A 13046-nucleotide genomic window follows, 5' to 3' on the forward strand; every position below is an offset into this window, starting at 1 on the left:
CCAAAATATTATGACTTTATTCCCATAATATTATGACTTTATTCCCATAATATTAGGACTTTATTCCCAAAATATTAGGACTTTATTCCCATAATATTAGGACTTTATTCCCATAATGTTAGGACTTTATTCCCAAAATATTCTGACTTTATTCCCATAATATTAGGACTTTATTCCCATAATGTTAGGACTTTATTCCCAAAATATTCTGACTTTATTCCCAAAATATTCTGACTTTATTCCCAAAATATTATGACTTTATTCCCATAATATTATTACTTTATTCCCATAATATTATGACTTTATTCCCAAAATATTATGACTTTATTCCCATAATATTATGACTTTATTCCCAAAATATTAGGACTTTATTCCCATAATATTAGGACTTTATTCCCAAAATATTCTGACTTTATTCCCATAATATTATGACTTTATTCACATAATTTTAGGACTTTATTCCCATAATATTATGACTTTATTCCCATAATGTTAGGACTTTATTCCCAAAATATTATGACTTTATTCACATAATTTTAGGACTTTATTCCCATAATATTATGACTTTATTCCCATAATATTATGACTTTATTCCCAAAATATTATGACTTTATTCCCAAAATATTATGACTTTATTCCCATAATATTCTGACTTTATTCCCATAATATTATGACTTTATTCCCATAATATTATTACTTTATTCCCAAAATATTATGACTTTATTCCCATAATATTCTGACTTTATTCCCATAATATTCTGACTTTATTCCCATAATATTATGACTTTATTCCCATAATATTATGACTTTATTCCCAAAATATTATGACTTTATTCCCATAATAGTATGACTTTATTCCCATATTATTATGACTTTATTTCCATAATATTATGACTTTATTCCCATAATATTATGACTTTATTCCCATAATATTCTGACTTTATTCCCATAATATTATGACTTTATTCCCATAATATTATGACTTTATTCCCAAAATATTCTGACTTTATTCCCAAAATATTATGACTTTATTCCCATAATATTATTACTTTATTCCCAAAATATTATGACTTTATTCCCATAATATTATGACTTTATTCCCATAATATTATTACTTTATTACCATAATATTATGACTTTATTCCCATAATATTATGACTTTATTCCCATAATAGTATGACTTTATTCCCATAATATTATGACTTTATTTCCATAATATTATGACTTTATTCCCATAATATTAGGACTTTATTCCCATAATATTAGGACTTTATTCCCAAAATATTATGACTTTATTCCCATAATATTATGACTTTATTCCCATAATATTAGGACTTTATTCCCAAAATATTAGGACTTTATTCCCATAATATTAGGACTTTATTCCCATAATATTAGGACTTTATTCCCAAAATATTAGGACTTTATTCCCATAATATTAGGACTTTATTCCCATAATGTTAGGACTTTATTCCCAAAATATTCTGACTTTATTCCCATAATATTAGGACTTTATTCCCATAATGTTAGGACTTTATTCCCAAAATATTCTGACTTTATTCCCAAAATATTCTGACTTTATTCCCAAAATATTATGACTTTATTCCCATAATATTATTACTTTATTCCCATAATATTATTACTTTATTCCCAAAATATTCTGACTTTATTCCCATAATATTATGACTTTATTCCCATAATATTAGGACTTTATTCCCATAATATTAGGACTTTATTCCCATAATATTAGGACTTTATTCCCAAAATATTCTGACTTTATTCCCATAATATTATGACTTTATTCACATAATTTTAGGACTTTATTCCCATAATATTATGACTTTATTCCCATAATGTTAGGACTTTATTCCCAAAATATTAGGACTTTATTCACATAATTTTAGGACTTTATTCCCATAATATTATGACTTTATTCCCATAATGTTAGGACTTTATTCCCAAAATATTAGGACTTTATTCCCAAAATATTATTAAATTGTGACTTTCTTGTTCGGTTCTCTTGATATTTTGACTTTATTCTTGCTAAATTATAGCAGATTTTTCCATTTTTGCTGTTTTTTTAAAAACAGTTTAATTGTTAAATGATGTTTCTCGAAAGTCCCACGGGGCCAACAAAAAAAAAAACATCGAAGGGCTCCAAATGGCCCCCAGGTTGCACTTTGGCCACCCCTGCTGCGAGCTAACTCTTGTATTAGTGAAGTGCTGCACACAAAAGAATGAACATGAAAACGTGCACCACCGCTGTGCTGCCACATGGTGGCGCTGTTATTAAACCCCATAAGTCTGATGGACTTGAAATTTCTCATCTGCGCTTGACAAAAGGTGCTAAGTGTCCATAAGCCACTGATCATCTGTGGAATGATTGCATAACTTTGAGGATATTTGCATCACGTTGGTGCTAAAGCATTTTCAACACAATCTGGAGGGGGCGCTAAAGATGGCCGTTTATTGGGATTGGATGTGTTTTTGCGTGTGGGTCGTGTGTGGTGAAATCCAAGTTAGCCTGGAGTGACGATCCAAATGGCGACACACAGATGGAGTATCTTTGAGGGAGGGGGCTCTTATGGTCTCCGCCATAAAGTAGCAAACTCACTTTAGAAGAAGACGATACAGATGGGCTGGAAGCGAGTCTTTAACAACACTTGAGAGTCTTTGCTTTTTCTTAACTACTTTCAAGATTCAAGATTCAAGAGTTTTATTGCTGATATCGAGCAACTTCCATGCTTTTCTTGATGATACAGTAACTAACATCACTTAAGTTCTTACATTCAAGATTCAAGAGTTTTATTGTCATATGTATAGTAAAACAGCAGTTCTACTATGCAATGAAATTCTTATTCTGTTCATTCTCCCAAGAAAAGAAAGAAAACACAAGAAAGAATAAAACATAAGAAACATAAATACCAATAAATTAAGCAACAACAACAAGAGACATTAATACAAATAAATAAATAAATAAATAAAGTGCTATGAGTGTGTGCGTGTGTTGCGTGCGGCGTGTGCGAGTGCTTCGTTGAGAAGCCTGATGGCCTGTGGGTAAAAGCTGTTTGCCAGCCTTGTGGTCCTGGACTTCAAACTCCTGTAGCGTCTGCCTGACGGTAGGAGTGTGAATAATGAGTGTTGTGGATGTGTGCTGTCCTTGATGAGGTTGTGTGTTCTTCGTAGGACTCTAGTTTTATAAATGTCTTGCAGTGAGGGGAGGGCTGCCCCAACAATGTTCTGTGAGGTCTTGATCACCCGCTGGAGTGCCTTCCTATCACGTGTTGTACAGTTACCGTACCAGTTATCGGCTCTCTGTTGATGAGGCGTGTTTCCATGCCATCGTCATCGCCATCGCCATCGCCATCGTCATCGCCATCGCCATCGCCATCGTCATCGTCATCACCATTCCATCGCCATCGCCGTCTCGATTGTTTCAAGCCCACGTCGTGTTTGTCGTTTTAATTACAATCATTTGCGTGGCGTGTCAGCGCTTGTATCGCGCACTAATAACAAGCTTCAGTGAGAACGAGCGGCGCTACGCCATCTTACACACACACACACACTGTGCGTGTGTGCGCGTGTGTGTGTGTGTGTGTGCGTGTGTGTGTGGGGGTGTGTGTGTAAAGATGTTCTCTCTTCAGTTGTCTCGCTGGAAAGAAAGAAAAGAAAACTTAGGCGGGCATGACAAAGCAACAATATGTTGTCATTTTACCCTGTGGCGTTACCATGGCAACCCTACTCTGGGGCGTCCAAACTTTTTCCACAGAGGGCTGCATACAGAAAAATCTAATCATTCTGGGGGCCACTTTGATATTTTTATGTATATTTTTATTTTTATAAAAAGGTTAAAAACCATAACTAGGGGTGTCACAGGATCTTGCCAGATGAAGGTTTGCCATGTGGTGGGCACTGCGCCCGGGACAATAATCAATGAATGAATGAATGAATGACACAAGAACTGAAAAGGAAGTGGATAATCAATATATTGCCACGTGCATGCGTGCATTGCTTTGGTTTGTTCCATAGAACAACGGCATGAACAGAGTGAGCCCTTTTGCCAGCCGTACGGTCTCTTTGTCTGGGTGGGTGAAGACGGGGCGGCTGGCGTACACACAGAGTGTAGGAGAATGAAAATAGTAGATGGCAATATTCTCAGAGTTTTTCACTATACTTCTCTTAAAAATATTAAGATCTCATGTGTCGTCTTGTGCGTCTGGTAACACCCCTAACACCCTTAACACCCTTAACACCCCTAACACCCTTAACACCCTTAACACCCCTAACACCCCTAACACCCCTAACACCCCTAACACCCCTAACACCCTTAACACCCCTAACACCCCTAACACCCCTAACACCCCTAACACCCCTAACACCCTTAACACCCCTAACACCCCTAACACCCCTAACACCCTTAACACCCCTAAACACCCCTAACACCCCTAACACCCTTAACACCCCTAACACCCCTAACACCCCTAACACCCTTAACACCCCTAACACCCTTAACACCCCTAACACCCCTAACACCCCTAACACCCTTAACACCCCTAAACACCCCTAACACCCCTAACACCCCTAACACCCCTAAACACCCCTAACACCCCTAACACCCTTAACACCCCTAACACCCTTAACACCCCTAACACCCCTAACACCTCTAACACCCTTAACACCCCTAACACCCTTAACACCCTTAACACCCTTAACACCCCTAACGCCCCTAACACCCTTAACACCCCTAACACCCCCACCATCTCTTATTGTTGTTGTCTTTGCATCTGCTGTGTTTTGTCCCTTTTTGCTGGGTTTCTTTAGTGTTATATTTTATTCCTACCATGTGCCGCGTGCTAATAATAAACGTCTCTCGGGGCTGCACATGGCCCCCAAGCCACACTTTGGACACCCCTTGCCTATGTTAAACTCATTGAAATAGTTGGGGGGGTGTTAAGGAAATTAATTCCACTACACAACTTTTTATGAACTTTTGTTCACCATTCCAACAAAATAAGACATTAAATTGCTAATATTGATTGTAGTCATGATTAGTAGTAGTACTAGTGGTGGTGGTAGTAGTACTAGTAGTAGTAGTATGAGTAATATTGTGGAATTGGTGTGTAATATTTGAATGTAATTGTCCTTCCCTTGACAACCTTACAAGATCATTAACATGTTTTTTCTTGAAAACAATTTTCTATTTCAGTGATCATGTTCTTCTAATCTTTGTGCATCTCTGTGTGTGCATGTGTGTGTCTGTGTGTGCATGTGGGTGTGTGTGTGCGTGTGGGTGTGTGTGTGCGTGTGTGTGTGTCTGTGTGTGCATGTGGGTGTGTGTGTGCGTGTGGGTGTGTGTGTGTGCGTGTGTGTGTGTGTGTCTGTGTGTGCATGTGGGTGTGTGTGTGCGTGTGTGTGTGTGTGCATGTGTGTGTCTGTGTGTGCATGTGGGTGTGTGTGTGCGTGTGTGTGTGTGTGCATGTGTGTGTCTGTGTGTGCGTGTGTGTGTGTGTGCGCGCACGTAGGCTTTTTTTGGCACAGTTGGTTATCACATGGCTCATTTGTCTTCTGTGACTGTCAGTGTGTGACACTTAATCTACTCCGACTAGTGTGTGTGTGTGTGTGCGCGCGTGTGTGTGTGTGTGTGTGTGTGTGTGTGTTAGCCTACAAGTGAGCATGACTTTCTGCTCATGTGGCATTTGCAGCTCAGAACATACATACACACACACACGCACACACACACACACACACACACACACACACGCGCACACACATACACACACACACACACACACGCACACGCAGCAGGCCAGCTGGACCTGCATGTTCATTGGAGCTGTAAGTTTGTGTGTGTGTGTGTGCGTGTGTGTGCGTGTGTGTGTTCGTGTGTGCGTGTGTGCGAGGCACCGCACTGCGCCTCAACCTCCATCTGGGACCTCCCGCTCTGCACGTCATTGCTGCAAAACGCTGCGGGCGTGCCTCCGCCTGCTCCGTCTTTATTTAAAACAAAGTCCAAACGCTGTGGCCGCAGCGGTGCTTGATGCGCTTGTGACGTGTTTGTGACGTGTTTGTGTGTCACGCGTGCTTGCAGGATGAACGAGGAGCAGATCGCCACCGTGTGCCTGTCGGTGCTGAGGGCGCTGTCCTACCTGCACACTCAGGGCGTCATCCACCGCGACATCAAGAGCGACTCCATCCTGCTGACCAACGACGGACGGGTAACGTGCCTACGCCATCTTGACAATCTTACACCCACGACCTTTTAAACACATGAAAGCAACGCCACACACACCAGAAAATCCTGTTTTTACCTCTCCAAGTAGCAAAGTAGAAAGGAACAGCATCCCAAAGAAAATGTATTTTCAAAGTAAACAAACAAAAACGCACTGATTGGATGAAAGTTGAAAGATGAAAGTGGACACTTTGACTAAAATATATATTCTACCACATTAAAAGATGTTTTTTAAAAACTTTTTTGTGGCGATCGGCTGGTGATGCACTCCTCATCCAAATGTTGGGAGCAGCTGAAACATGTGAAGCATGTACGTTTTGCACTGTTGAATCTTTAGGAGGTTCTAAGTAGAGATTCCAAATGCAAAAAGACAAAATGAGAGTGAGACAAAAAGCAATTTATTGCAAAGAAGCATTAAAGTGAAATAGGCTGGTCATCAGCTGATCAAAAGTTTAAGAGCATAGCTTAAAAAAGACACAGGAACCCCCCCTAAAGTAGAAATAAAATGTGTAAAAAGGAGTTCTTTCTTCATTCTTGTTCATGAGGTGAGAAATGGCTTTGGGCATGCTTATGCCAGTGTTTCCAGGAGGCTAGTGGGAATGTTGCTCCAGGTGGTGAAGATGCCTTCACGGAGGACATCTACTGTCTGGAGCTCATGTCCATTTTTGTAAATCCATTGGATTTAGATGAGGGGAACACGCAGGATGGTCCAAAAGAGTGAGCTTTTTCCTCTGGAGGAAGTTCTTAATGAAGTGTTGGAAAAAGCCAGTCATCACCACACAGACCAGGGCCTTCAGTCATGAGGGATGCCCCCTGCAACATCTCCACATAGCCATCTGCTGTTTGACGCCCCTGCGCAACCTGAAGCTCCATTCTTCCATTAAAGGATCATGATGGTGTCCCCTCCACCGTGCTGTGTGGGAAAACATCTCCTTGTCATGCCAGTAACGTTGGAAGCCATCAGGGCTGTCAAGGGAGAATAAAAGTTTCTTCCACCTTTCAATGTCCCATGTTTGGTGCTCTCCTGTAAATTCCAAACCTTTTGAAGAGCTTTTTTCTTCTTAAAAGCATTCTCTGCCAGATGGCCTCTGATGGTTATTGGACTGCACTCGGCACCAATAACAGCCTCCATCTGGGCCGAGGATGGTCCTGTGATCTTGACGGAGAGCCAATGGGATCCTTCGGCTCATTTTTTTGGGTCTACCACTTGACTTTTTTGCTCCAGGATGTTTTTCAGAAGTTTGAGATGAGTGTCTTACTGCGTCCAACCTCAGCAGCAATGGTGCGCTGGGAGAGGCCTTGCTTATGCAGCTCAACAATCCCACCGCCTTCAAAGAGAGAAAGCTTTGTTGCCTTTGCCATCAAGACATCATGACGACACTAAATCACATTCAATCCACATGTTTGTCATCATTTTGCCTTTTTAAGGCTGTGCTGATCAACAGCCTATTCCACTTGAATGCTTCTTTGCAATAAATTGCTTTTTTGTCTCGCTCCCATTTCTTCTTTTTGCATTTTGAATCTCTACTTAGAACCTCCTAAAGATCCAACAGTGCTAAATGTACATGCTTCACATGTTTCAGCTGCTCCTCAGGAGTGAACTATTATTTATTTTGATATTTGACGCAATTTTATATTTGTTTGTAGATTTTGTTTTAATAAAATGAATAATAAAATTAGATTCATAATATGCAGTACTTTAAATAAATGTATTTATTTGTGTTTTACTTTAAAAAAAAAAGTTATTTATTTATTTTTACATTTGTAGTTTAATAGCCTTTATTTGGGGCTGCACGGTGGTCTAGTGGTTAGCATGTTGGCCCCCCAGTCACAGCCTGGAGATGGGAAAACCTGGGTTGGATTCTCCGTTGGGCATTTCTGTGTGGAGTTTGCATGTTCTCCTCGTGTGTGGGGGGGTTTTCTGGCTTTCCTCCCACATTCCAAAAACATGCATGTTAGCTTCATTGGAGACTCTAAATGGTCCATAGCTATGAATGTGAGTGTTTGTCTACATGTGCCCTGCCATTGGCTGGACACCAGTCCAGGGTGGACCCGCCTGTCGCCCCAAGTCAGCTGGGATAGGCTCCAGCATACCCCTGTGACCCTAATGAGGAGAAGCGGTATAGAAGATGGATGGATGGATGGATGGATGGATGGATGGATGGATAGTGTTTATTTGCTTATTATTATTGCATAATTCTGATTATTGGAGCACATTGTGAGACTTGTTTTTACTTTGGTAACTTTTTTTAGTAGCGCATCAATTCACAGTAAAATATAAATTTATAATAATTATAGAAAAGTAATAATATACAAACATGAACAATATAAATAAAATAATTATATATATGTTTTTTTAGTATAATTTACTTTTTTATAAAATCAAATGAGAAACTTTTTTTTAGTTTGACATCAATAATAATTACGTATTTTTTTATTTTATTTTAACAATGCAGATATTTCTTTTTAATAAAATCAAATAATAAAAATGTTTTTTAATATTACATCAATAATTATGTATCAATCATTTAATATATACATATATATGACCATTTTTTTGTTGTAATATTTGATTTTAGATGATTTTTCATGAAATAAAATGAGAAGAAAAGTATAAATACTGTATACCGTATAAAGTGTATTATTATGGCCTTGTAGTGATGTCAGTATGTCTCCTCTAAGTTATAAAAATGGTTGTTTTCCCTAGAAAGTGCTTTTTTTATTCATCTTCCCGCATGACGCACCAACAAATGAAAGAAAGTGACGCCAACAAAAAACGTCCTCTTGCTAACAAAAGTGGGAACCAATGAGGAATGAGCATCCTTGACTCAGATTGCAGTAAGAAGTACACGTGATAAGTATACATGCAGTACATACGGTACTGCACATACTGCATGTACAGTACATGTACTGTAGTACATGCTTCATCTTTCATGCTCACTTTGATGCTACTCACGATGTGTTGCTGCAAAACACACACACACACACACACACACACACACTGACCTCTCCTAACTCAGCATGTGACCTCCTCATCAGTGAGGTGTAGTAATGAAAGGGTGAGTAATGAAAGGGTGAGACGTGACTCATTGAAGGCTGATTAGCTGCTAATACATCACATTAGCACCTCCCTCGCCGTGGATCAGCACGCCTCCGCTAAGGAATCCAACAATGACCTTTTCCCTCTGTGTGTGTGTGTGTGTGTGTGTGTGTGTTCGTGTGTGTGTGTGTGTGTGTGTGTGTGTTCATGTGTGTGTGTGTGTGTGTGTGTGTGTGTGTGCAGATCAAACTGTCAGACTTTGGCTTCTGTGCCCAAGTGTCCAAAGAGGTGCCCAAGAGGAAGTCCCTGGTGGGGACGCCATACTGGATGGCACCTGAGGTCATCTCCCGACTACCTTACGGCACTGAGGTGACCCTCACACACACACACACACACACACACACACGTTGCATCAGCATTGTGGTGTTGTGTCTGCAGGTGGACATTTGGTCCTTGGGCATCATGGTGATCGAGATGGTGGATGGCGAGCCCCCCTACTTTAATGAGCCCCCCCTGCAGGCCATGAGGAGGATACGCGACAACCTGCCCCCACGGCTAAAAGAGTCCCACAAGGTAACTTGTGCACGTGTGTATGTCGATGCACGATATCTTTTTTGTCAAACCCATAGCGATGACTTCCTGCTTCTCATACGACAACCCATTTCGACTTTTTAAACGTAGATGGAAGTGTAGTTTGTGCACACGTGGAGGGAAGAAGGACTGGAACAAATTAGGATTTGTTGATTAGTCCTAATGAAATATGATGACATCACTACTATCAAGAGAACCAGAGTATAGAGGGGGAGGAGCCACCTGCTGTGGCCCAGCAAGGTGCACTGTATTCGGGCACACACTCCGAGCCGGCGTGATGGCATGGAGGTCTCTGACAAACCTTTTGCACTTTTCAAACGTTGCAGGTGGCTGATGAGGTTTTAGTGTGCTCCATGGGGGTTTTCTCTCATTGCGCATTTGGTTCAACGTCCTTCAGGCAGAAGGAAAAAAGGAGCTCTCGCCTCATTGGAGCGTTTTTTTAAATGATGGTTTGTCGGAGCTTTTGTTAATGTTATGGGATTGATCGGTATGATGTCATAATGCCCTCATATCGGTGTGATCGTCATGGTGCACCCCTACTTGTCTGACTTTCGACTGGTTTTAGTGACGCAGTGGCAGGAAATGAAAGATGATGTAAAGTCTTTAGATGTTAGAGGATGAAGTCCAAATAAAAAGCATCATGCTTGCGTGTGGTCGGTCCAGGTCTCGTCGGTACTGCGCTCCTTCCTGGACCTCATGCTGGTCCGGGAGCCTTCCCAGCGAGCCACGGCCCAGGAACTCCTCCAGCATTCCTTCCTGAAACTTTCCGGACCGCCGTCCTGCATCGTCCCCCTCATGAGACACTACCGCCACCGCTGACCTTTGAGCGGTGCGCACAGCAGCCCCGCCACCGCCGCCGCCACGGCGCCGCCGACACTTTGTAACCGTGACGTAGATTAGCTCAAACTTTATTTACCACAAAAAAACACCCTACACACTCACAGCAATGAAGTCTGGAGAGGACTCCAGGTGTTTTATGCACCTTTATGGACCTGAGCAGGCCCCACCTCCTTTTCAGGACTGCAGCTGAAATGCTCCATAGTGGGCGGGGCTTCCAAAGGGCGGGCGTGGCTGCAGACCACAGCAGCAGAGCGATGATCCGCTCGCCTGGCGGTGAAAATGTATTTTAGAGAAATTGTAAGATCTGCTGTATAGTTTTGATAATTTTCAGTATTTTCTGGTGTGCTTGTCATATGAGCAGTATTCATCTTTCCTACTCTTTCTAATACAAACATCCCACATGAACCCACCTCAAGCCAACCCTTGCTAAAAACAGTCCATATATTTATGATGATGATGATGATGCTCTATCTTTGTAGACGCAACTTCCATTAAACGTTGGCCAACAAAGACTCGTGTCCTTCGGATTTTTCACCTTTTCAACTGTTTCTTTATTATTGCACTTTTATTGGAATATTTTTGTGGATACATAAATACATGTACAATAACATGTATAATAACATGTATAACATGTATAATAACATGTATAATAACATGAATACCATGTATAATAAGATGTATAATAACATGAATAACATGTATAATAAGATGTATAATAAGATGTATAATAACATGAATAACATGTATAATAACATGTATAATACATGTATAATAACGTGAATAATAACATGTATAACATGTATAATAACATGTATAATAACATGAATAACATGAATACTAACATGTATAATAACATGAATAACATATAATAACATGAATAATAACATGTATAATAACATGAATAACATGTATAATAACATGTATAATAACATGAATAACATGAATAATCACATGTATAATAACATGTATAATAACATGAATAACATAATAACATGAATAATAACATGTATAATAACATGAATAACATGTATAATAACATGAATAATATGTATAATAACATGTATAATAACATGAATAACATATAATAACATGAATAATAACATGTATAATAACATGAATAACATGTATAATAACATGAATAATAACATGTATAATAAGATGTATAATAACATGAATAACATGTATAATAAGATGTATAATAACATGTATAATAACATGAATAACATGTATAATACATGTATAATAACATGAATAATAACATGTATAATAACATGTATAATAACATGAATAACATGTATAATAACATGTATAATAACATGAATAACATGTATAATAAGATGTATAATAACATTAATAACATGTATAATAAGATGTATAATAACATGAATAACATGTATAATAAGATGTATAATAACATGTATAATAACATGACTAACATGTATAATATGTATAATACATGTATAATAACATGAATAATAACATGTATAACATGTATAATAACATGTATAATAACATGAATAACATGTATAATAACATGTATAATAACATGTATAACATGTATAATAACATGTATAATAACATGTATAATAACATGAATAACATGTATAATAACATGTATAATAACATGTATAACATGTATAATAACATGTATAATAACATGAATAACATGTATAATAAGATGTATAATAACATGTATAACATGTATAATAACATGTATAACATGTATAATAACATGTATAATAACATGTATAATAACATGAATAACATGTATAATAACATGTATAATAACATGAATAACATATAATAACATGAATAATAACATGTATAATAACATGAATAACATGTATAATAACATGTATAATAACATGTATAATAACATGAATAACATGAATAATAACATGTATAATAACATGTATAATAACATGAATAATAATATGTATAATAACATGTATAATAACATGTATAATAACATGTATAACATGTATAATAACATGTATAATAACATGTATAATAACATGAATAACATGTATAATAACATGTATAATAACATGTATAATAACATGAATAACATGTATAATAAGATGTATAATAACATGTATAACATGTAGGAAAAGGCTTCTTGAGACGTCATCTGTACTTCTGTGTAGAAGGTGTCGGACGTTTCGCTCCTCATCCGAAGAGCTTCGTCAGCAAACTAATAAGTGCTGGTAGCTTAGGCCTTAAATACAGTAAGAGTGGGCGGAATTGGTGTGCCAACACCCTCCTCCTATTGGTTCGTTACACTAAGCCTGCATTCCTCATCTTTACAGTGGTATAATCCTATCCTGTTATTCACACCTACGATAA

At 38.3% G+C, this 13046-nt stretch overlaps 1 protein-coding gene across 4 annotated transcripts in view; it reads left to right on the top strand.

Moving 5' to 3' along the window:
- pak5 (p21 protein (Cdc42/Rac)-activated kinase 5) overlaps window positions 1–11677 on the top strand; it is a 90221-nt gene extending 78544 nt beyond the window's left edge. Inside the window, exons 8-11 of one of the 4 annotated variants that reach the window (XM_054761092.1) lie at window positions 6089–6215; window positions 9513–9638; window positions 9708–9842; window positions 10524–11676. In XM_054761092.1, coding sequence (XP_054617067.1) covers window positions 6089–6215; window positions 9513–9638; window positions 9708–9842; window positions 10524–10679 — 544 coding nt within the window. In that variant the 3' untranslated portion in view covers window positions 10680–11676. Of the gene's footprint in view, window positions 1–6088; window positions 6216–9512; window positions 9639–9707; window positions 9843–10523 lie in introns of all 4 variants that reach the window. The other 3 variants (XM_054761090.1, XM_054761091.1, XM_054761093.1) reach the window with 3 other exon arrangements.
- The last annotated feature ends 1369 nt before the right edge of the window (window positions 11678–13046 follow it).

Source organism: Dunckerocampus dactyliophorus, chromosome 19 (genome assembly GCF_027744805.1).
Source record: "Dunckerocampus dactyliophorus isolate RoL2022-P2 chromosome 19, RoL_Ddac_1.1, whole genome shotgun sequence".
In the NCBI taxonomy this organism is placed as follows: domain Eukaryota; kingdom Metazoa; phylum Chordata; class Actinopteri; order Syngnathiformes; family Syngnathidae; genus Dunckerocampus; species Dunckerocampus dactyliophorus.